The sequence below is a fragment of the Chionomys nivalis genome, chromosome 2, assembly GCF_950005125.1.
Source record: "Chionomys nivalis chromosome 2, mChiNiv1.1, whole genome shotgun sequence".
Classification (NCBI taxonomy): domain Eukaryota; kingdom Metazoa; phylum Chordata; class Mammalia; order Rodentia; family Cricetidae; genus Chionomys; species Chionomys nivalis.
This window is the reverse complement of record NC_080087.1, coordinates 80,500,186-80,524,782: the sequence shown is the minus strand read 5'-3', so window position 1 is coordinate 80,524,782 and position 24,597 is coordinate 80,500,186. Positions and strand designations below refer to the sequence as shown.

Below are 24,597 nucleotides of genomic sequence, written 5' to 3'. Positions count from 1 at the left end.
TAAGAATTTCCATATGAACTTACGTATGCGTCTACGATTCAGGGTGGTTGGAATTAGATAGCTTGTTGACACAGTTGTGCTGCCATTTGAATCAGGCAGCTGATGGGTCAGCCCATCTCGCTCCCGTGAGAAAGGAGGCGTGGTTATTAGCCAAGATGGCGGTAGCGATGTGTATGGCCAAGATCTGGAGGCCGAGTGGTGGCCTGGGTCAGGCTGCTCTCCTGCTGCTGCGGCGGCCTGGGGTTCGGGGCTTGGCTAGATTCGTGAGTACCTGGGCCCAATGGGGCCTTTCTTGAGGAGGAATAGGAACGTAAAGGTTATTTTTACAGTGCGTGTCGGTCACCGCGGGCTGTCAAGGAAGGGCCAACTCAGAAAAGTAGCAGGAGATTCCTTGGAGAGAAATTCAAGGGAAGATCCCCTTCAGAGGAAAAGCAAGGCAGCTCCTTGTGGGCATGCACGGAGGGAGCAAGTCGGGGAGTGAGATGGGACAGGATCAGGTCCTACCTTTCTTTATTCCTTTACTTAAATTTCGATTGCAAAGCGAGTTGAGCAAGATACTGGTTTGACTCCTATGTCCCCTGATCAAAAGTCATGGCCGGGGACATTTCCATGACTGTTGTTTACAGGAAATTAGTATGTGTTTGTTGACTTTATGAAGGAAGACAAAGAGCTAGAAGTCCAGACAGGAGCCTTTGTCCACGTTATTTTTAGAGACAGCATCTCACTGAGTACTCCACGATGGCCTTTAACTCACTCAGATGCCCAGACTGGCATCGAACTGGAAACAGTCCTATCTCAGTCTCCCAAGTACTGGGATCTCAGCTGTGAGCCACCAAGTTTGGCTGCCCACTTTCCTTGAAAACACTTGAGAATACTCAAGAGTCATCTTTTGATCCATTGTTACTGAGGGCAAGATAACACTTTCAAAAATGATGTTGAGGCCTGGCAATGTAGCTTAGTGACAGAGTGCTTGCCAGCATCCACAATTTAGCTCCTAACCCTGTGTGCTCTAGCTGTGGTGACACAAGACAGATTCCAGCACTTGGGAGCTAGAGGCAGGAAGGTCAGGAATTTGAGGTCAGTCTGAGCTACGATGTAATGGTCTTCCTGTACCTTTTTTTTTTTTTTTTTTGGTTTTTCGAGACAGGGTTTCTCTGTGGCTTTGGAGCCTGTCCTGGAACTAGCTCTGTAGACCAGGCTGGTCTCGAACTCACAGAGATCCGCCTGCCTCTGCCTCCCAAGTGCTGGGATTAAAGGCGTGCGCCACCACCGCCCGGCATTCTTCCTGTACCTTTAAGAGACAAGCCCCGCCCACTCCCCCTCCTCCGAAGCGAGGTGGTCTTCAGCTTCTAGCCTGAATCTCTTCCCTTTCCATCTCTCTCCCAAGGAGGTATCTGCTGTCATAGCTCCTCCCTCCCTCCGTCCCTCCCTTCTCTCTCTCTCTCTCTCTCTCTCTCTCTCTCTCTCTCTCTCTCTCTCTCTCTCTCTCTCTCTCTCTCTCTCTCTCTCTCTCTCTCTCTGCCTCTCTCTCTCTCTCTCTGCCTCTCTGCTCTTTCCCCTTCTCCTCTTTCCCTTCCATGGTCCACTAAATAAATATTCAGCCTCATTTTGCATGGCGTGCTTATCTGGCTGGGTCTTTCACCTGCCACACAGCTCCTTGCCTGGGCCTTGCTGCTCTTGATCTCTCATCTGCCACACTACTCCCTGCCTAGGACCCGCTGGCCCTCATGGCCTGTAGGCTGCTCGGGGGCTCCTGCCTGGGACCTGGCTGCCTTTGTGGCTTGCCGTGGTCTCGTGCCTGCTGCCCACTGCCGCCAGTCAGGGACCTGCGGGGACCTGTGGCGTTTTATTTAAACCATTACACATGAGACCCTGTCTCAAAAAACCGAAGAGATTGAAAAAAGAAAATAAGGACCTGGTGTGGCAATGCATATTTTTGATCTCAGCACTTAGGAGGCAGAAGCAGGTGGATGTCTGTGAGTTTCAAGTCAGCCTGGTCTACGTAGAGTTCCAGTTAGCCAGACCTACATAGTGAGATTGTCTCTTAAAAATGGGAAGATTCCAGCCTGGTCTACAAGAGCTAGTTCCAGGACAGACTCCAAAACCACAGAGAAACCCTGTCTCAAAAAAAACCAAAAAAAAAAAAAATGGGAAGATTCTAGCCAGGTAGTGGTGTTGTATACCTTTAATCCCAGCACTCGGGAGGCCGAGGCAGGTGGATCTCTGTGAGTACGAGACCAATCTGGTGTACAGGAGTTAGTTCCAAGACAGGCTCTAAAGCTACACAGAGAAAGCCTGTCTTGGAAAAACAAAACAAAAAAAGAAAGAACGATCTTGTTGGTCATGCCTGGTTAGAGCGTTTTGAAGTAAAAATCTAGTGAAAACAGGTCTGCTTAAATGGTTGAGTCCTGGAGCTGGTGCCCTTGGTTTCACTTCTCTGCTCCACCTCTTTCCAGTTGTGCAGCCTTGGGCAAGGAGCTACTTTCACCTCTCTGTACAGTGCTGATAGCAGCCACTTCATAAGGTCATTGTGGAAATACCTGCTTGTGGAAGCATTGCAAATTGGTCCCAGCACAAAAGGGCAATGGGAATGTTGCCCTGACGTTAGTGGTGAGGACAGAATTCTCAGAGATTTGGGAGAGGAAAGGGTGACCTGAGGGGTGGGAACTGGATCCGAGATGATCAGGGTGATCTAGGAGTGAGGCGTGGTTACCTAGCGAGGTTGTCAGTAGAGGCGAGCAAACACAGAAAGGTTGCGGGAGCCAGGTGAGGTAGGGCACTGTGCTGTTCTTCTCTTTGGCTTTTTCCCCCCTTGTAATCAAATCCTTCACAGCTAAGTTCAGTTCCTGAAGTCATTGGCTGGGCAGGTAGGCTGAGCAGCGAGCAACAGTGAGGTCCTAGGGAAAGGTCATTGTGGCTGGTTAAATCTGTTTTGCTGCTGGCTCAGGCCTCTGTTGTCCCTTTTATTTCTTTACTAATTTGAGAGGAAGTTGGGGAAAATGGCAGGAGGGAGCAGTCTCTAGCTTTTATTAGTTTGTGTATTTAAATTTTTCCACTTTTTGCCTTTTTTTCCTTTTTGATAGTGTTTTATATAGGCCAGGCTGGCCTCCCAGCCCATTCTGTAGCTAAGGATGACCTTGAACTTTGGCTCTTCATGCCTCCATCTTAGTGTTTTAGATTAGAATTACTCTTCACAGGGGCTGGAGAGATGACTCAGGTTAGGAGCACTGGCTGCTCTTCCAGAGGTCCTGAGTTCAATTCCCAGCAACCACATGGTGGCTCCCAGCCATCTGTATGAGATTTGGTGCTCTCTTCTGGCATGTAGCCATACATGCGGGAAGAATACTGTATGCGAAATAAATAAATAAATAAATAAATAAATAAATAAATAAGTCTTTTAAAAAAATTGTTCATCACCATGCCTGGTTTTATTTGGTGCTAGGGATTGAGCCCAGGACTTACACATGCTAGGCAAGCACTCTACCTACCGAGGTAGCTCCTCCCTCTTCTCTCCCTTCTTCTTTCATCCTTCCCCTTTTCTTCATTCTTTCCTTTTTTGGGGGGGTGAAGTAAGGGAGTGGGGAGGGATCTTGAACCTTTGATTCTCCTGTTTCTACTTCTCAAATGTTAGAATTTCAGGCATTTGTTATCATGCCTGACTTTATATTCTCTCTCTGTCTCTCTCTCTCTGTCTCTCTCTCTATGTCTCTGTCTCTCTCTCTCTCTCTCTCTCTGTCTTCTTGAGACAGGGTTTCATTATGTAACTGTATCTGTCCTGTCCTGGAACTTACTTTGTAGATCAGGCCGGCCTCAGACTCACAGAGATCTGCCTGCTTCTGTCTCCCAAGACTGGAACTAGGGTGTGTGCCACCACACCCAGCTCTGACTTTTAAAAACTATATTTTATTAAATTTTTTTCACACAGCATACTTTGATCATATCTCACAGTGCTGCCTCTACCTGGTTTTCTTCCGCTAGTTCTAGGATTTAAAAGCTCCTCCCCTCCCTCAAGGTCTAGTCTTGCTGTGCAGTCTGGCTCACCTAGGGCTTTCTAGGCCAGGCTCATACTCACGAGCCTCCTGCTTTCGGCCCTCCTGCCTCAGCCTTCAGAGTACTCAGATTGCAGGCATGTGCTGCCGTGCCCACCCCTTTACCTTTTTGAGTGGTAGCAACAGGCTTGAGTAGTAGCCAAATAAGATTTTAGACCTAAATTATCCCATAGAGCTTTTCCAGACAGTGTAGCTGCACCAGCCATATGTGCCTACCCAACACTTTGAATGTTGCTATTGCAACTTGAGGGCTGTGGGGTTTGTTCTTTTTGAGACAGGGTCATCCTTTGTGTACTATAGTCCAGGCTGGTCTAAGCCTGGTGGTCCTCTTAGATCAGCTCTTAAATTCTGGAATTATAGGTGTATGCCCCTGTGCTCAGCTCGAAGGTTTATTGTTCTTTTAAAATAATTTTTAGTCTTTGAAAATTTCATACCTGCATATAGTATATTTTGATTATACCCTCTCCCCACCACTTCCAGTTCCCCTTAAGATTCTCATATCCCTCCCAACTTCATGTCCACTTAAAATTGTTTATTTATCTGTCTTTTTTTTTTCTTCTTCCAAGATGACGTCTATCTACAGAACCCTGTCCTGGAACTCACTATGTAGACCATGTTGGCCTCACATTCACAGAAATCTGCCTACCTTTGCCTTCTGAGTGCTGGGATTAAAGGCGTTCACTTGTCTATTTGCTTTTTAATCCACTGAGTTCAGCTAATGTTGCCATGTATGAATGGGTGCAGACTCATTGCAAGGGCATGAAGAAAAATGAGTCTCCTTTCCCCTGAAGCTAGCAACTTAATAGCTCTTCATCTGGTAGTGAGCTCTTGAAACCCCTCCCCAGAACTTGCTGGAACTTTTAGCTACCTGGGTCTTGTGCAGATCTTTTGTAAGTAACCACAACTGCTGTGACCTGTGTGTGCTATAGCTGTGTCACAAGGACACGAATTTTACAGCAACGCCTCCTATCCTCCAATTCTTATGATCCTTCTCTCCCCTCTTTCACAATGCTCCTTGAGCTTTGGAGGGGGGTTGATAGCCATTTTACTGCAGAGACGCTTGCACATCTGTGTTCATCAATGCTCTATTCACACGAGTTAGGATATGGGATCAATTGACAAATGGATACTGAAAATGTCTCTTTCTCTCTCAGACACACACACACACACACAGTAGCATGTTACTCAAGTGTAAAGAAATCCGAAACCATGAAATCGGCAGGTAAATGGATGGAGCTGGGGAAACATTATACCAAGTAGGGCCACGAAAGACAAGCTTTGCAGATTCTCATATGAAGTTTCTAGCTTCACATCTTCTATGTTTTTAAAATGAAGAGCATTTAGAAGCTAGGAAGGTAAGAGCGAGTAAGGAGAGGATGCATGAAAGGAGGGGACATGGAAGTAGAGATGGGGAACACTGAGGGGGACAACTACAAGGGCTCAAACAGATAGCTGTGCAGAGATGGGGAAGTGAGAGGCCAGGCAAAGGTAAACAAAATGAAGTATGCTTAAAGCAGAACCTATGATCTTGGCAAATCAAATGAAAAAATAGAGTAAGCAGGCACAGTGGAACTTACATGCTATGAGAGAACAGGGAAGGTACTGGGGGCTAAAGGTTTCAGTTCAAATGGGAGACAGGGAGGTGGGGGAGAGGAAGTAGGTGGGTTAACCAAAACTAAGATTGTCTGAAGAATGAAGTCCCATTAATTTGTAAGCTAATTAAAGGAATTTTTTTCCTTAAAAGAATGTTTAAACGGAAGTACTTCATAGTAGCAAACACTGTTGGTTCCAAAAGTAGAGACCACTGAGTGAAGACCTCAGTGCCAGGCTCCTGCTGCTCTCGGTTGCCTACTGTGACTGATGTTTAGACCCTGTTGCTGAAGGGACCACATACTCGGTTTGGGAACACAAAATTCCTTTTTCATAAATTTTTTTTAGCTTTAGAGACATGATCTCACCATAGTGCAGGATGGTCTGGAAGTCACTGTGTAGCCTGTGATGACTTTAAACTAGTGACATTCCTCCTGCTTCAGCTTCCCAAGTGGTGGGATTGCAGGCTCGAGCCATCATCCATGGCTGGAAGGTGCAGTTTTATCCAGATGGAGATGGGGAGCGGAGATCTGGAGGCGTGTGGGGAGGTTGTCTGCTGTGGACCAGTGAGAGGGGTTGCTGGGGCAGATGGATGAGAAGAGGGACCCCGTAGCCCCTCCTCTTGGCCCCCTTCACTAAATGCTGTTGCCTTGGGGTAATGGCTGGAGATCTCTCTCTCTCTCTCTCTCTCTCTCTCTCTCTCTCTCTCACACACACACACACACACACACACTCAAAAAGCAAAGACCTAACTACTCTCTTTTGGTCTCCTCATTTGGCAGGATAGGATGTTGGCCCAGTGGGCACAAAGCTGTGAGTTGAGTTGCTAGCACTGCACCAACTGGGTATGGTAGTGTATGGCTATAATTCCAGAACTCAGGAAGCAGAGACAGGAGGATTGCATCAATCTCCAGGCCAGCTGGGTCTACATAGCATGACCCTGAAAGTTTAAAAAAAAAAAAAAAGATTCACCCTTAAGGCCGTTGAAATGGTTTAGAGAGTAAGGTAACTGCCATCAAGCCTGGTGACTTGACTTGTCTCCAGGACCCATGTGGTGGAGAGAGCATCGACGCCTACAAGTGATCTCACACTTCTATACGTGTGCACACACAGTACATAAAAATGTAATTTAAAGAATTAAAAACTTGGGACTGGAGGCCTGGCTCAGTGCTTGAGAGCACTGGCTGCTCTTCCAGAGGACCTGGGCTCAGTTCCTAGCATCCACATGGCGGCTCGCAGCTGTCTGTGGCTCCTGTTCCAGGGGATTCGATACTACCCTCACACAGACACACATACAGACAAAACACCAATGCGCATAAAATAAAAGTAAATTATTTAAAAAAATGAAAAACTTGGAAGACAAATCCACTCTCTTCTGACCCTCACTTGTGGAGTGGCAGAGTTCCTACTGGAGTAAGGGGTGGTTAGAGTCAGGGCTCTGCTTGCCTCCGCTAATGGTTCCTGCTATCTAAGTGATGTGTCCATGCTCAGTGGGTATTGTGGGCCAAGAGGAGACGGTTTTTTTTTTATTGATTTTTCTCCTGTTGTATTTACCCTTTGGCCTAGAGACCAGATGTAGCCGAGGGTGGTGTGGAAACAGCTAGACATGAAATCATAAACTCAGCTAAAACATGATGAGGTAGGCGTTGTCGGTGTGTGTGTGTGTTTGTGTGCGCGCGTGCATGCTTGTTTTGCTAACTGGGGTGAAGTTCTAAGCTTAAACTTTGTAGACCACAGCACTATGTTACAGTGTTTCATGGTTGGACATCCCTGAGGGTGGTTGATGTCTTAAGAAACTTGACCAGGTTTTTACATCATGAGATATTTTGTGACTGACAATTTCAGCACAGAGTGCTTGGTGCCTTGCCATTAAAAGTTAGGAAACTGAGGTCCAGCAATAGAAGGTTTGACGCCCTGGGTCCCAAAGCCTAACTCCCTTCCAGCAGGCAGGAAGGGGAGGACGCCCTGGGTCCCAAAGCCTGACTCCCTTCCAGCGGGCAGGAAGGGGAGGACGCCCTGGGTCCCAAAGCCTGACTCCCTTCCAGCGGGCAGGAAGGGGAGGACGCCCTGGGTCCCAAAGCCTGACTCCCTTCCAGCGGGCAGGAAGGGGAGGACGCCCTGGGTCCCAAAGCCTGACTCCCTTCCAGCGGGCAGGAAGGGGAGGACGCTTAGTCATGTTCCAGTCTTACAGCACTTGGACACTCAGCCCGCCCTGTCCCTCCCACCAGCGTCTGTCCAAGACAGTTGATTCTCCTGGGCTGGGTTAGTATCAGAAGAGCTGGGCTCAGGCCCCGACATGCCCTCCTCTCCCTGCACTTCATGGACACTGGGCACTTTTTTGTTTGTTTCTGACTCTTCATCTCACTGTGTAGTCCTTGGCTGGTCTCGAACTTGCTTTGTAGACTATGAGGCTGGCCTGAAGCTCACAGAGACCTGCCTGCCTCTGCCCCTGCCTCCTGAGAGCTGGGATTAAAGGTGTGCACCGCCACACTCAGGGATTTTGTTTTGAAATACCTTTAGTACAGTATTGTTGACCTAACACGACACTTATGTTTTGAGGAAGAGCTGGCATGTTCCTGCCACTGTGGAGGTCAGAGAAAAACTTTGGGGTCCTAGAGATCAAACTTGAGTCCATCATCAGACTTGTTGGCAAATGGCTTTAACAGATGAAATATTTCTTGAGGCAGGGTCTCTTGTAGCTTGGTTGGCCTTGAACTTCTCACCTTCCCACCTTCAAGTCCTGAGCACTGGGTTACTGGTGTGCACTAGCATGCCTGACTTTCATTTCGTGACCATAGAGGGTGTTGGGCAAGTATGCTACTGCTGAGCTCCACCCAGGATAGAGAAGACGTTGTCCCATGGAACAGCTTTGTTTGATAGACAATGCAAGGCTGAAGAAAGCAGATCTAAGGAACAAAGGATCAAGTGATGTTCTTGTAGGGGACAGAGGAGCCTAACAGTGGAGGGGTAACCAACTGGTGGCCACCATCAGGGCCCTTCAGCCTGTTTTGGCTGGCTGACCTGCTAATTCTTCAGACTCTGCTAGTTTATCCATTGATAAAACCAGAGTAATACTTCCCTTAGAACTTGCTGGCACGGGCTAAAGGGGGATGTTTTGTTTTGGTTTTTAGACAGAATGTCTCATAGCTGAGGGTCGCTTTGAACCCATGATTCTTCTACCTTCACCTCCAAGGGCTGGGATTACAGGTGTGAGTTGCCTCATCCAGGTAAAGAGCGGGTTTGTTGTTTTCCCAGGGATCTTGGCATGCTGTCCTCCTGCCCCTGCTTCCTGAGTGAGGATTAAAAGTGTGCAGCATACCTGGCTTTTTTTCTTTCGGGTGCTGGGAACTGAATTTAGGTCCTTTGAAAGAGCAGCAAGAGCTTTTATCTTCTGGGCCCTCTGTCCAGCCCCGAGAGAGAGGAAGTTCTTAAGGGGCACTTTGTATTCCCAGCACTGAGTAAGTCAGGATTTTAGAAATGGCAGCCACTGCTTTTCTCCAGGGACAGTAACCGCTTTGATGTTGACGGATTCGGGGAAAGAGTGAAATGCCCTCTTGGGCTTTTACACCTGCAGCACCAAGGCGGGTGGCTGGAGTTGAAAGTTGAGCCTGATTGCTTTTCAACCTAAGCGGCTACCCTAGAGGGAGCTGTAGCTCTCCGCTGTGTTCGCCTCAGAGCTCAAGGCTCAGTGGGTGTGGATGTCTGCGTTTGCCCTTCTTCCACAGAGAGAAGGTAAAGTTAGCAGGCCCGCCCCAGGTGATGCACTGTTCTAAACCCTGCCGGCTCTGGTCAGGCAGCTCTGCACATGCCAAGCGCACCGCTTGTCAACTGTATGGCTTTGGACAAGTTGCTTAGCCCCATGAGCCTCAAATTCCACCTTATTTGATGGAGGTACCTCACCAGGAGGTGGGGTCAGTAAATACAGAATAAAGTTCTTCAGATGGCACCTAGTTTCATAGTTGGCTCTTTTTCTGTTTGTTTTTGGTTTTCCCAAGACAGGGTTTCTCTGTGTAGCTCTGGCTGTCCTGGAACTCTCTCCGTAGATCAGGCTGGCCTTGAACTCAGAGATCTGCCTGCCTCTGCCTCCATTAGTGCTGGGACTAATGGTGTGCACACTGCTGGCTTTTTTTTGTCTTATAAGATTTATTTTATTTGTGTGTGTGTGCGTGTGTGTACATTTGTGTAGGTGTCTGTGAAGACTAGAAGAGAGTGTGGAATCCTCTGAAGCTGGAGTTACAAGCAGTGTGAGTCAGCTGACGTCAGGCTGAATCGTGTACCTGTCAGCTCATGCCACCCTCAGGATAGCCCATGAGACTGTACACTGGAAGAAATGAAGGCTCAGGGAATTTTTGTCATGCAGCACTCTGCTTGTGACTGTGCTGTTATCCAAGGTGCCTTAGGCCTTCGGGAATGGTCGTGAGGGTACTTCTGCAGGGTCTCCTGTGGCATCAGGGCTTGTCCCAGCCTGAACAGCTTTGCCATTCTATGTTACTGGCCACTAGACTACCCCCACCCTCAAGAAAAGGCAAAGCAAAAATTGGATGTGGTCATATCCCTTCTCAGTAAACATTTTGCCACCCATCCCATAATCTAGCATCTTCATTACTGGGCATTTTTGGAACTCACAGAATTAGCACAGTGCTAAAACACATGGGCGCAAGGTTTAGAAAGGGGTTGGAGAGCATGATCTGGGCCCGCTCCAGTATGTAAAGCACACCTGGATGTCTGGATGGCTGTGCTGAATCTCTGACTGTGTCTTGCTTGGATACCCTAGCTCATTTTCAGCCTGAGCTCTGCCTTGCTAACCCTCACCACGGCCAGGTGACTGCTTTTCTCCCCTGAGTCTGGTATCAAACTCCAACCTCAGGTGCAGTGGTTCTTCTCTCCCCTCCTTCCTCCCAAGGTGCCTGTGGTCTCTGGCTTTCTTGATTTCTTACCTTTGCAACTTAGGGTCTTTGGTGGGGTTGACTTGGTTTTGAGAAAGTTCTCAGTATGTAGGTCAGGTTGGCCTTGAACTCATTATTCTCTTGCTTCAGCCTCCTGAGTGGGTGTCTTAGGTAGGGTTTCTATTGCTGTGAAGAGATACCATGACCATGGGAACGCCTATAAAGTTTAGTTAGGACTGGCTTACGGTTCCAGAGATTTAGTCCATTGTCATAGTGGGCAGCGTGGTGAACAAGGAACTGAGAATTCTACATCTGGCTCCACAGGCAACAGAAAGAGAGAGACCCTGGGCCTGGCTTGAGCATTTGAAACCTGAAAGCCCACCCCCAGTGACACACTTCCTCCAACAAGGCCACACCTTCTAATGTCACTTTCTAAGCATTCAAATGTGAGTCTGTGTGGGCCATTGTCATTCAGACCACCAGGCATGTGTCATCTAACTTTTATTCGTTTTGATAGTCTCAGGTATCCCAGGATAGCTTGAAATTAACTAGATACCAGAGGGTGACCTTGAACTGACCCTGCCCTCTGCCTCTAGAGCCCTGAGGTACCATCACGATAGCTTACTGTTCTGCTAGCGATCAAATCTAGGGTTGTACATACTGAGTCACTACTCAGCCAGACTGAACTGCATCTGAAGCCCTGCTTTTGTGTTTTTAATTAAAAACTTTTTTTTTCTTGAGATAGTGTCTTGTTATGTAGTCCAGGCTGGCTTTGAACTCATGATCCTCTTGCCTCAGCCTTGAGAATACTCAGATTCTAGGCCTGCTCTGTCATGCCTGTCTTTCTTTGTTTTTGAGAGCTTGTCTAAACCAGGCTGATCTTAGGGTTGCGATTTCCTCCCTCCTCCGCTCTAGTGCTGGCATTAGCGACCCCATATGCAATGCTTTCCTCCCACTTCTCAAGCACACATTATGCCCAGGCCTTCTTGAACCCCTGTGTAAATTACCCTAGGAACTTTACATGCAGCCCTCTGCAACATTTTAGACATGAGAAAATTCAGTGTTTGTGGAGAGCCACACTGTGAACTCAGAAAGTGGAACCCAGGTCTGTCTGACTCAAGGGCCGCTGAACTCACCCATGTGTTGGGTGATTACTATGGAGTGCTTGTTGTGTAAGCCAACTCGGACACCTCCCCTGCCTTTGGTGTGTGCCGGGAGACAGACACAGAACAAAAGAACCTTCCAGGTAGGTATCAGGGTCCAGCTGTGCCTGGAGCTTTGGGTGAGGAGAGGTTGCTTGCTTCCTCCTTGCACAGACAGGAGCAGGAGGAGTCTGCCTGAGTGGTGCCAGCCTGAACCTGCCCTGCCGCTAGGAGTGGTAATTTCCTCACAGCCACAAAGCCAATACTCATGCACAGGAAACTTGCTGCCCGCTGGAACCTCGGCGCCTTGGCCGCTACAATTAAAAAGAAGGAGGGGACACACGTGAGATAGAACTTCAGGAGAACCCACTGTTTCTGTGGCTTCCCTAGATGTGAAGCCACAACTGCTGACCTGAAGGGAAGCCTGGCTGCTGTGGGCAGCAAAGACGCCAATGTGTGGGAACTGAACAAGCTGTGGCAGTTGAGGCTTGGGGCTCTGGGCTTGGAATCACGGCCCTGCCAGGTTGGAAGCATTCACTTGTGACGCATGTTTTTAGACTTGTGGCTTGGCACAAGCTGTTTACCCCCTAAGTCTGCTAGCTCACCTCTTTCCTGGCAGTGGCATTTAATCTTCACTGATGCCCCGAGGAAGTGAAGCTCAGCCTGGCACCCTGCTCATTAGCACCTTTTGAGCATTTGGGCTTCTCCATGGCTTTGCCAGCTTAGTCTTCTCTGATGGCAGCCTCTTGAGGTTCTGTTACCTGCTGTGGCAGAATGACCTAGAAAGGTTTAGTTAGCGACAAGGTGGCATTGTTGGAAGATGGCAGTCTATCACTTCCACCATTCTCCCTCTTGCCCTGAGGTCGACTTGTTTCTGTGGGTTTTCAGTAAGGGAAGATAATGTGGGAATACATGTGGGTCCTGAACAGGTGGGCCTCTTTTTGTGTCTTGGAGTAGTCCCCCCCACCCTGATAACTTCTAGACTGGGCTGCTCACGTCTTATCTCCTTCATGGACATGGAGGAGAGTGGGTCCCAGGAAGTCTGAGGACAGATAGCAGGTGGCACTTTCCTGGAACTTGCTCTAGGGCAGGCTTGGGGAAGGCAGGAAGATTTGTTCCTTCCTATATAGCCAGTTTACAGTCTAACTATTGTGTGTGTGTGTGTGTGTGTGTGTGTGTGTGTGTGTGTTGTTTTTCATTTTGAAGCAAGAGTCCTCTATAGCCCAGGTTGGCCCCAGGTGAGCGATATTCTCAGCACTTTGTGGAGGCGAGAGGATTAGGACTTCAAGGCTAGCCTCAGAAAGAAGCAAGTTTGAGACTAACTGGACTCCTTACCCACCATAGTGCTAGCCAATAGGGAGGCTTGAGGTTGCTGAAGCTTCCGTTGCTCCTGATGGCAGCACTTCTCTGCTTCTCTTCCCAGCACCCCAGCAGACAACAGCAGCAGTTCCCATCCCTGGACGACAAGCCCCAGTTCCCAGGGGCCTCGGCAGAGTTTGTAGACAAGCTTGAGTTCATCCAACCCAATGTCATTTCTGGCATCCCCATCTACCGTGTCATGGACCGCCAGGGCCAGATCATCAACCCCAGTGAAGACCCCCATGTGAGGCTGCTCCCCTGTCCCAGGCCCCCATGCCCAGGTCCCTTGCCTGAGTCCACTGGTCCCAACTTTCCCCATCTGTCTGCCTCTGCCTGTAGCTGCCCCAGGAGGAGGTACTGAAGTTATACAGGAGCATGACACTGCTCAACACCATGGACCGAATTCTCTATGAATCCCAACGGCAGGTACGTGGGGACAGGCTGGAGCAGGGTGGGGTCACCTCAGGTCCTACCTGTGTTGTATGCAAGGAATGCACCAAGGAGGGTGTGGTATGGGGATCCATTCTGTAGTATCCTGAGAGTTCGTGGGGGTTCTTGGGTGCTAGAAGAGTGTGGGAAGCAACACTAAAATAATCTGCCGTGTGCACAGCAGAGAAAAGCTCCAGAAGTACCTAGTTACAGTCATGACTTTAGGCAGGACATCTCTCTTGTCTTTGACCTGGTCTCCACACTGTGTGTTAGCTGGGTACAGAGCTCAGTGGTAGAATTCTTGACTTGGCTCTGGGATCCGTCATTAGCTCTACAAATAAGTAAGTAAGTACATAAGAGAATAGAATAGAATACTTAAAAAAGTCAGGCATAGTGGTACATGCCTGTAATCTCAGTACTTGGGAGGATGAGGCAGTAGGATAGCCATGAATTCCAGGTCAGCCTAAACTACAAAGTGAGACATCGTCTCAGAGCTGCCCCTCCACCACCACCCCATAAATCCGTGAGTGAGAGCTGGTATTTTAACCTGTAGTGTTGGGATGGGAAGGAATTAGCTATCCAGCACAAAGGAGTTTACCTACTACACGCAGGACAGCCTGTGCTTGAGGATTATACTTAGGCACGAGGGGTAGAATTCCCCACTCCAAAGGAAAGCTTAAGAAACAAAATCCAAAGCAGTGCTTTTCCGGTGACAGGTTTGTCCTCTTGGATAAAAGAAGCTAGGGCTAGGGGGCCTGGAACTCCTCCAGCAGCAGGTGAGTGTCAGTGCATGTCCTGTCTCCTTCTCCTTCCATTGCTTGCTGTGCTGTGCAGTATTGGCCTCTTTCTTCATGGTCTCCTTATGATTCTCACAGTCTAGATGGCTGTGGAGTCTCATTCCAGGCAGCAAGTAGAAGGAAGGCCAAATACGGCCCATCCTATCTTTCTCCGCACTCATGTCTTTGTAGAGCAGTTTTTGTAGAGCTTTCTCGGGCATTCATCAGCCCTTCCTGGTTGCCAGGGAGATTGGCACTAGCCCTTTCATTCGAGTAGCCCCTGCCTGTGGCAGTATAGGAGGTGGGGAGGACTCTGGGTAAACAGGCTCTGCCACTAGCCCAAGGTGGGGGTGCATCTCAGGCTCCTCCACATGCTGAACTTGACAGCCCTGCAGGCCCTCCATATCCCTTACCCGCCCACCCACTTGGCACCAGAAAGTCAATTAACTTTTAATTGGCTCCCCACTTAGAGAAAAGCCCTTCTTCATCACTTTCCCCGGCAGCTGGAAAGCCAGGTTCCAGGAGCAATGCTGAGCTCCACAGGGGTGGGGGTCCTGAGGGGCAATCAAGAAGAGTGTTTCCACATGATCCTAGGTGATCTCGATCTCATCATACACCAGGAGCTCCCCATCTCTCTAGCCTGACTTCCATCTTGGTGCCCTAGACCTAGTTGGCATCATCTCTGCTCATGCCCCAACAGCAGACAGCCTGCCCAAACTTGACCTGTGTCCCTTCCTCCTCTAACCTGTTTCTCAGTGATAGGCACTGCCAGCCACCTTTCTCGTCTTTCCTGGCACCTTGAGTCTCATAGCAACTCCACAGCACTGTTGGAAACCCACTCTGTCCCTCTACTCCATCCTTTTGGATAGAATGCTGTTTGTTGTGTGCCTGTTGCCTTAGGCTCACAGGATGGCTGCCACAGGTCCAGGCATCATGGCTCAGAGCAAGGCAGGAGGAAGGTAGAGGTATGGGTGGTGCCAGCAGGAGTTTTCCTTTACCCATAAGGCAGATTCCATTGAAGCTTGGGGTTTAAACTGTCCCTGATCAACCACTTCTCACTAGCAAGGGGGGTTGGGAACCCCAATGTCTTTTCCAGGTCCAGGATAGAGAAACTAGTTGGTCTATGTGGGGTCAGTCACAGCAGCACTAACTCGGCTTTTTTTTTTTTAAAGATTTATTTATTTATTATGTATACAGTATTCTCAGTATTCTGTCTGCATGTATGCCTGCAGGCCAGAAGAGGGTACCCATTTCACTACAGATGGTTGTGAGTCACTATGTGGTTGCCGGGAATTGAATTTAGGACCTTTGGAAGAGCAGGCAGTGCTCTTAACCACTGAGCCATCTCTCCAGCCCCCCTAACTCGGCTTTTGAGGAGTCATCATCTGTCCCTCCTGGTCCCCCTCTCCTGAGTAGCTGCAGTCTTTCCTGTTCTCCATCCTTTCTCTGCAGAGATGGCTGCAGCTCCTGCAGAGTATCCTAGAGGACAGTCCAGGCGTTTGTCCTTGTCGCCCAAGGGCTGCCTTTGTACATCATCTCCCTCATCTTCACGTCATGGCCCTTTGGCCTCAGGTCTTTCCTTGTCCTTTTGTCTAGGCCTTCCACTCCACCTGCCTTTGCCCACTGCAGCAGTTTCTCTCTACACTGGGCACTGTGTGTGCCATCCTTTGGGCTCTTGTCACTCAGCCCTAACTTCCCACTCAGTTTCTTCTGGAGGCAGGAGGTCCTGCAGCCCAGCCCAGTCCAGTGATGGCTGCATATCTGTACAAGTTAGGCACGCCCGCTTTTAATTCTAGCACCCAGGAAGCAGAGGCAAGCAGATCTCTATGAGTTCAAGGCCAGCTTGGTCTACATTGTAAGTTCAGGATAGCCAGGGCTATGGAGAGACCATATCTCAAAACAACAACAACAAAACAAAAAGTCAGGCAGGGTTCTCTGTCAAGGACTGCCTTAACCAAGCCTGGGCCCCTTCCTCCCCAGGGCCGGATCTCCTTCTACATGACCAACTATGGTGAGGAGGGGACACATGTGGGGAGTGCTGCCGCCCTGGACCATGCAGACCTGGTGTTTGGCCAATACCGGGAGGCAGGTATGTTTGCTGGTAGCTGCTTCTGGGGTCCCTGTCCAAGAGGTAGTCTTCCGTCGGAGTCAGAAGTGCAAGCAGTGCCTCTTGCAGAGAAGGGTGAGTCATTAGTCTTCTCTGAGCCACCATGTCCTCATCTCCAAAGTGGCCATGAGGAGGTATCTGAAGTTAAGCTTCTAGAAGGCTGCTGGGGATCAGGCCTGACTGAAGGCGAGGCACACTCTGTGGATACCTGCCTATCCAGTGCTTGTGGACTCTCCTGAAGTACCGTGTTCCTTGGGAAGGTCCTGAGTGCAGTGTGGAGCTTATTTTTGGCAAGACAGATAGATGCAGACTGAAAGGAAGGAGCAGAGAATAAGGCAGGAGCCTCTCTGGAGCCAGGATGTTCTTGGCAGTAGAGCACCTCCCTAAACACAGGTGTGGGCTGAGTGAGAGGCTTGCTGAGCGTGGAGATGTGGTTGCTTGGGGTCCAGCAGGAAGCTTCCCCTGGAGGTACCAGCCAGGCAAATCTTGAGCTTAGGAAGGCCTGCCACATCTTGGGCCAGTTTGCTTGGCCATGCTGTCTTGTTTATAAGGAGGTGGCAGCTCTAGCTGGCTGCTGAAAAGAGCCTGGCATAGGCTGAGCACCTGGAGTTAGAGGACCTTGTTAGCATCGTTCCCAGGGACAGCTTATCGGAAGTGGGGTAGCCAGTATGACTGTCCAGAGGCCTCCTTGGATAAGCTGGGCATCATTCTACAGCTGAACCAGCCCCTCTTGTTCTGGGTTGGGATAGTTGGGGCTTGGCATCTTGAGCAAGGAAAGCCGGGTTTCCAAGGCACCAGGGACCTGTAAGCTCTTGTGTGTGTGGAGGCAACAATGCAGGGAGAGAAGTGAGGCCACCCATCTCCTAACTCACAGCCCACCCATTGTGTTGAGCTGCTTCTGGGAGCCTGGCATGGTAGCATGTGCTAGTAATTCCAGTCCTCAGAAAGCCGAGGCAGGCAGACTGCAAGTTTGAGGCCAATCTTGGCTACATAGCAAGAATTGGTCCGTAAAAAGAGAAGACCCCAAAACAGCCTACTATGATCTGGGGAGATGAGAGGTCTCAGAGCAGCAGGTGGCCCTCACTGATCTCTGGAACTGCATCGGAGTTTTGTCTTGTCCAATCCTTGCTGCAGAACATGGGCACTCTGGAGATGACCTGGATTGGGTGACTTCCAGCGGAGGAGGCAATTCCTTGTTAATTGTGAAAGCCAGGCAAGCAAGCAGCAGGGACAGAGTGAGGTCTGGTGTGTGTGTGTGTGGGGGGGGGGGGCGCAGGCCATCTGCCTCCCAAGGGGTGGGGCTTAATGAGTCCTCTTCACTCACATCTGACCCAGCGACAGCCCTCTCTGTCTTTCTGGCTGCTCTCCCATAACCATATGGGACATTCCCAACTGGTCTAGCAACAGGGAGTGGTATTGGTCAGGACTGTGAAGCAGCAGCAGGTGCTAAGGCAAAGCAGTAGGTTCCCATGGGACCTGTAGTCCCTGGTGCAGTCAGATCCACCTGGCTGCTGTGTGCAACCAAGGCTGTGTGTTTTGTTTGTGTTTGGTGGTGATAGAGATGGAGTCCAGGGCCTCACACACACCAGGCAGACACTTTACCTCTGAGCTCCACCCCAGCTTGGGACTCTGTATGAACACTTCTTCCCACTCCTGCTTGGTGACTCTCATGTAGAAACCGAGAGCCTGTGTCTTGTGGGTTTGTGGGCCAGTCTCAAGACGCACTTCCTCCTCTGTCAGAGCTCCTCCTCCATCATTGTCTATGAAGTGTAGCCAGACCTTTGCAAATTTATAGTGCCCATTCAAAGACATGTGACAGATGACCATGAAGGCAGGCATGGTGGCACATGCAGAGGTAGAGGCAGGAGGATTGCTAAAAATTTAAAGCAAGCCTGACCAACCTAAAGTCCAGACCAGCTGGGTGTGGTGGTACACCTTTAATCCCAGCACTTGGGAGGTAGAGGCAGGCAGATCTCTGTGAAGCCAGACTGGTCTACATAGTGAGTTCCAGGACAGCTAGGGCTACATAGTGCAACCAGTCTCAAGAAAAATAAGCTGCTTGTCATGTGATCCCATTAACTTTCTTCTGTTTAGAAATTTGTCTCACTATGAAGCCAAGGCTGGTCTGGAACTTGCTTTGTAGACCAGGCTGACCTTGAACTCACAGAGATCTGCCTGCCTCTGTTTTCCAAGTAGCAATGAGCCACCATGCTTAGGCCCATTTTAATTTTTCACATTAAGAACAACTCTGCAGTAAAGGGTTGGGAAAGACACCTAACAGTTGTTTCTGTGAGATCTCAGGCTCTGGGGACCAAAGAATATCATGACCCACAGCCCTGCCCCATGGTATGGGTGTGAGTTGGGACCCTTTTCAGTGATGCTGAGAGAGTCCCAGCTTGTTCTGAAGCAGTCACAGACCCCTCTGTCTTAGTTAGGGTTTCTATTGCTATAAAGAGACACCATGGCCATGGCAATTCTTATAAAGGAAAACATTTAATTGGAGTGGCTTACAGTTCAGAGGTTTAGTCCATTATCATCATGGTGGGGAGCATGGCAGCATGCAGGCAGATATGGTGCTGCCTACATGTTGATATGCAGACAGTAGGAAGTGCACTGAGACACTGGATGTGACTTGAGCATATATGAGACACCAAAGCTTGCCTCCACCTTGACACACTTCCTCCAACAAGGTCACTCTAACATTTCTAATAGTGCCACTCCCTTTGGGGGCCATTTTCTTTCAAACCACCATACCTCCAATCCTCTGACTTAGCAAACAGGGCCCCTTTGATGGTCATTTGGGGTCCAGCAGGGCTTTTATTTGAAGAAAAGGTTTTATTTCTGCGAATAGATAGGCTTTTCCTGTTGTGACTTGGTGGCCTGTACTTAAAGGAGGCGCATTAATTCAAGAAACAAATCTTAGTTTTTCACCAGGAAAAAAGTCTTCGGCTGGTACTATGTCAGTGGTAGAATATTTGCGGGCATGCCTGCCCAGGGTGGGTTCCATGTCTAGCAGTGTAAAAAAGAAGGAAAAGGGAGGGGTTGAGGGCCACCAAGGGAAAGAGAGCCACTTTCCCTCCATCAGTGTTGTTGTGTCAGTCGATGGTGTTAGGAAAAAAATCCTAAGAGGGGCAGCTCTGCCGGCGCAAAGAAATCCAATTAGGTCAGATCAAACCAAATTACAATACCCATCGTTTTATTAAACACAACTCTCTCGGGTTGCCGAGTGCATGGTGGGGAAACAGGAAAGTGGGGAGCACATGCAAACCCGGAACCACTTGTTTGTCCTCTGGGAGCCCACTTAAATACCCTGTCTGAGTGATCCTGACTCTCCCCCAGGGAGGGGTCAGAACTTGGCATTCTGGGATTTGGAGTCTAGAACAATATACTCTCAGGCCAGGGGGCTAGGATGGATGCCAGGGGCTGGGGTTATGCTCCAGACTTAACAGATGGCACTCTGTATCTCTGAGCAGGGATCAGCATGTAGGGACTCAGTGAGTTAGTTTTGTTTTATATTTATTGAAACAGCATGTCAGTGTGTAGACCAGGTTGGCTTTGAACTCCCTGAGATCTACCTGCCTCTGTCTCCTGTGTGCTGGGATTAAAGGCGTGAGCCACCATGCCTGGCCAGTGAGTTATTTAAAAAAAGGAAAAAAGGCCAGGCAGTGAGTTATTTAAAAAAAGGAGGCAGAGGCAGGCGGATCTCTGTGAGTTCGAGGCCAGCCTGGTCTACAAGAGCTAGTTCTAGGAGAGGCTCCAAAGCCACAGAGAAACCCTGTCTCGAAAAACCAAAAACAAGAAAGGGAAAAAGAAACAAGATGAAGTCAGGGGCAGGATCGGGGGGATCACAGAAAGAGTTGGAGGTAGGGATCAGGGTGAGGGAGTGGAGGTGTGGGGATGATCTAGATGCATTATGCTCATGTATGAAATTACCAAATAATTTTTCTTTTTTTTTTTTTTGGATTTTTTTCGAGACAGGGTTTCTCCGTGACTTTTTGGTTCATATGAAAAATTCAGTTATATCCATTCAAGGATGAGCGTCGGGAGATGCTAATGTACTGAACCATTTACGCCTACTGACAGTTACCAAGAGGAGTTTTCTGGGCCAAACCTAAGTCTCTCCTGAGATAGCCTGTATCAGTGGTTGCTGTCTGTCTTTGTGAGCCCCTGAGTTTTCCTACCTGCTACAATCTGGTTCTTAATTATTGTTTGTTTAATCCAAGGCCTACGTAGCCTAGGCCAGCCTCAAACTTGCAATCCTCCTGTCTCAGTCTTCGAGGGCTGGGCTCACAGGCTGTCTTAGCACCCTGACCTGACGCTTTGATCTAGGTAGGAAGGTCTGGGCAGATTCTGGCTGGTTCCCGGCTGCCCACAGGGTGGGTCTTACACTCCTCTGGTATACTGCTCAACAGGCTCATAGCTGCCTCCTCCTTCCAGGTGTGCTCATGTACCGGGACTACCCTCTGGAGCTGTTCATGGCCCAGTGCTATGGCAACGTGAGTGACCCAGGCAAGGGGCGCCAGATGCCCGTTCACTATGGCTGCAAGGAGCGCCACTTCGTCACCATCTCCTCTCCACTAGCCACACAGATCCCTCAGGGTGAGGACATATGCCCACCATCCATGCAATACTTGTGACATACCTCTCCGTGCGGGCCCAGGCCTTTGCTAGCCTACTAGTTGGGTGCTGCATTAGAGCCTAGCCTTTGTCAAGGGCTTTCAAGGAACCTCTCAGAGGAGGGCTCCATGGTGTCCCATCCCATTCAGCAGCCCTAAGTCATCATGGCTACACTGGACTTCCCAGACTCGGGCCGTTCCATCTGATCCTCCTCCTCTCCAAGCCAGCAGGACCAGGAACCTCATTGTCACACTCAGATTATCTCATGACACTCAGTTGCTATGGGGGTAAATGCTAGCATGGATTACTATGGCTGTTACAAAGAACAGGAAATTGAAGGTGAAGAAGGAAGTGGCTTGCTAGGGTCTTGTGGTAGGGAGGAGGGCAGGAACTCACTCATGGGTTCTTAGGACTACAGAGCCCAAGTTCTACCCTGCTCTGGCTAACCTAGGTTCTCAGAGCCAGGTAGATTCCCCAGAGCATGCTGTAGGTGCCCTGAGGCTTCTGGCATACTACAGAGACCGTCAGGATGCCTGGCCTGTGCCCATACAATACACAGATGGAGGATTAGCTCTTTTTGGTGGCCCCCTAGGCCTAGAGTCTTGGAGGTGTGTGTCATAGTAGCTGTGTGGTTTGTGAGTCCGCAGGCCTCCTGGGAGAGGTGGGTGGCAGGGCCCTTTCTGAACTGGCCTTATCTTCTGTTATGGCTCCCTGGAGTCCCTCAGTCAGCAGATACAGGGAATGGCCACCATGTGCCAAGTGTCACCCTAGGCTTTCTGAACAAGAGAGACAAATGACAGCCGTGTTGATGCTAATGTTGGGTTGGAGAACAGTAGAAGAGAGTGAAGAGGCAGTACCTGGAGTGCTTCATATAGGTGACAGGAAAGCCAGGACAGCAGTGTCAGCTGGGGCAGTGGCAGAGGCACCATAGTGATTTAATGATAGACTAGAAGCAGTGTGGAAGGAGCTGTGTGGGTTCCTGGAGGCAGTCATGTGTTTAGTTATGACCAGACCAGGGGGCTTAGAGGAGGGGATACAGAGCAGGTGGGGCCTAGTGGCCTTTGCTTATTGCAGGGACTTTGGCTCATAGTGGCATGAGAGCCCAGAGTTAGGCAAGAGTCTGCCAGACTCACACTGTGAGAGGCCCTCAGCTGTCCCTTGGATGTCAGATCAAGGGGCAGTGGGCTGCTTAGTAACTAGGATATGAGGTGCTGGTGCCTGGCTTTGGTGGGCAAGGTCCGGATCTGCCTGTCCCTTTGAAGGTGGGGGAGATGCAAGCATGGCAGATGGGAGTCGGGGGTGATGCACATTTTGCCCTGTAAATGGAAGGATGGTACTCTAGTCAGCTGAGAGGGAGAAGGCTGTGGTGGGCAGGCCCTTGGTATCTGGTGACAACTTTCCCAAGCCTAAGGTTGTGTGACTGCGTGTGCGCGCGAGTGCGTCTCTGTGTGGCTGCGTGCGCGCACGCGTGCATCCCTGTGTGGTTGCTTCTTCCTATTTGTGTTCTCTCATCCATGTTTCCATGCAGCGGTGGGGGCAGCCTATGCTGCCAAGCGGGCCAATGCCAACCGGATTGTGATCTGTTACTTTGGCGAGGGGGCAGCCAGTGAAGGGGATGCCCATGCCGGCTTCAACTTTGCAGCCACCTTGGAATGTCCTATCATCTTCTTCTGCCGGAACAATGGCTATGCCATTTCCACACCAACCTCTGAGCAGTACCGTGGGGACGGCATCGGTAAGGGCCCTGCTCCCACCCGCTTTCCTCCTGTTCTCTTCCTGTGGTGTCTGATGGAGAGGGTACAGGAGGCAGTGAATGAGCATGCTTCGTTCTCCTTCCCTCCTCCCTGAGGCCTGACTGGAACCCTCTTTGTCCCTGCAGCGGCTCGGGGCCCTGGGTATGGCATCCTGTCAATCCGTGTGGACGGCAACGACGTGTTTGCAGTGTACAATGCCACTAGGGAGGCCCGGCGGCGGGCTGTGGCTGAGAACCAGCCCTTCCTCATTGAGGCCATGACCTACAGGTGCCTGCCTGTCTCACTTCCATCCCTGCAGCCCACAGTTCTGACAAGCCCTCTGTCAGTGCCCCAAACACTGCCTTGTCACTCCGTATTGCGTTCTCCTCCTTGCTTTACATCACTGCTCTGTTCTTTTCTGGCCCCCACTCCCAGCTGATTCATGTCTCCTCCTCTGAGCAGGATTGGACATCACAGTACCAGTGACGACAGCTCAGCATACCGTTCAGTGGACGAGGTCAATTACTGGGACAAGCAGGACCACCCGATCTCGAGGCTGAGGCAGTATCTGCTGAACCAGGGCTGGTGGGATGAGGAGCAGGAGAAGACCTGGCGGAAGCAGTCACGAAAGAAGGTGAGGGCCCCCTGGAGCTCCTAGTTGTATGCTCCACTGGCTCCTGCACAGGGAGAACTCGGGGAGAATGGGAGTGCAGGACCTGGATGCTTGCATTGACCCAGGCAAACTAGTCCCCATAAATGGCCCCTGGAGCCAAGCTGCCTAGGCCGTATGGCCTCAGTGAGTCTTCAGAACCCAGGGCAGGTTTCCTCATCTCTAAGTTCCCGGGGTATTTGCTTCATAACTCAGTCTTTGTGACATGGGGGAGCCTCACCTGAGCTGTAGCTGGAGCTAGTGTCCATCCTTTGTGGGCTAAGGGCAGGATGGTCTAGCCTCAGGCTGCACTGTGGGTACTGGCTCAGCCCTGACTGCATCGACTTGAGGAGGAGTCCTTCCTGTCTCTGCACCCTGAGCCTCTACTCCTGTTCCCTCCATTGTAGTTCCAGGTCCCCTGTGGTCCAGAACTGGGGTTCTGGAGAGTTAGCTAATCCTAGGCTGAGGCCTCAAAGGGGAGTGGTTGGACCTTGGAGGAGGGCAGGGAGAAGGGACAGCCACTTCTTACCCTCCTGTGTCTCCCAGGTGATGGAGGCCTTTGAACAGGCCGAGCGGAAGCTAAAGCCCAACCCAAACCTGCTGTTCTCTGACGTATACCAGGAGATGCCCGCCCAGCTCCGCAGACAACAGGAGTCACTGGCACGACATCTGCAGACCTACGGGGAGCATTACCCCCTGGATCACTTTGACAAGTGAGGCCCTAGCCACCCTGACTTGGTCCTGCTCTGAGTAGAGCTGCTAACATGCTCAGCGGCCAGGGTGGCACTCCAAACTGTCATGGGGTGACTCCTACTCCCCATTCCTGCTCCTTCAGGCTACTTCACTGGGGCACAGTGTTTGCAGCTATTGCTGAGGCTCCGTCACCCCCCTCACCTGTTACAGTGCCTTTTTGGGGTAGGACCCAGGCCAGGGAAGACCCTCTGGGCAGGTGGCCCCGTATCTTGCCCAGAGTACGAGCTGGTCAGCAGGGTGAATAAACCAGGGGCTCTGCCTTTGACCCTCTGCTTCCCCTGCTCTCTGTTTCCTCAAGTTTGGGGGCTGGGGTGTGTGTGTGTGAGGAGGCATATGGAGTCAGGGGGAGAGACCAGCATGGCTGATTTGTTTGTAGGGAGGGAGGTATTAATTTTTGTTATAGGATCTCAATGTATAGCCCAGGTTGGACTGGAATTTGTGATCTTCCCGTCTTACCCTCTAAGTTCTGGGCTTATAGGATGACCACCACACCAGCCTTTGGGGATA

The 24,597-nt window shown here is 50.1% G+C and overlaps 1 protein-coding gene across 2 annotated transcripts; it reads left to right on the top strand.

Moving 5' to 3' along the window:
• Positions 1–144: 144 nt before the first annotated feature.
• Positions 145–24,348, top strand: Bckdha (branched chain keto acid dehydrogenase E1 subunit alpha). 2 transcript variants are annotated; one of them, XM_057763031.1, is made up of 10 exons: positions 145–263; positions 8,771–8,866; positions 13,091–13,270; positions 13,366–13,452; positions 16,212–16,320; positions 20,776–20,937; positions 22,484–22,690; positions 22,835–22,976; positions 23,151–23,322; positions 23,884–24,348. In XM_057763031.1, exons 1-10 carry the CDS (start codon positions 156–158, stop codon positions 24,052–24,054), a joined length of 1,434 nt encoding a protein of 477 aa, XP_057619014.1. In that variant the 5' UTR covers positions 145–155; the 3' UTR covers positions 24,055–24,348. The 2 variants fall into 2 exon arrangements, with proteins under 2 accessions (XP_057619014.1, XP_057619015.1); XM_057763032.1 differs by lacking the exon at positions 8,771–8,866.
• The last annotated feature ends 249 nt before the right edge of the window (positions 24,349–24,597 follow it).

Excerpts from the sequence above, each read along its gene's own strand:
- Bckdha (XM_057763031.1), top strand. The coding sequence starts at position 156 with ATGGCGGTAGCGATGTGTATGGCCAAGATCTGGAGGCCGAGTGGTGGC. Across the intron at positions 16,321-20,775 it reads TGGCCAATACCGGGAGGCAG|GTGTGCTCATGTACCGGGAC; the intron begins GTATGTTTGCTG and ends TCCTCCTTCCAG. Across the intron at positions 22,977-23,150 it reads ATTGAGGCCATGACCTACAG|GATTGGACATCACAGTACCA; the intron begins GTGCCTGCCTGT and ends TCCTCTGAGCAG.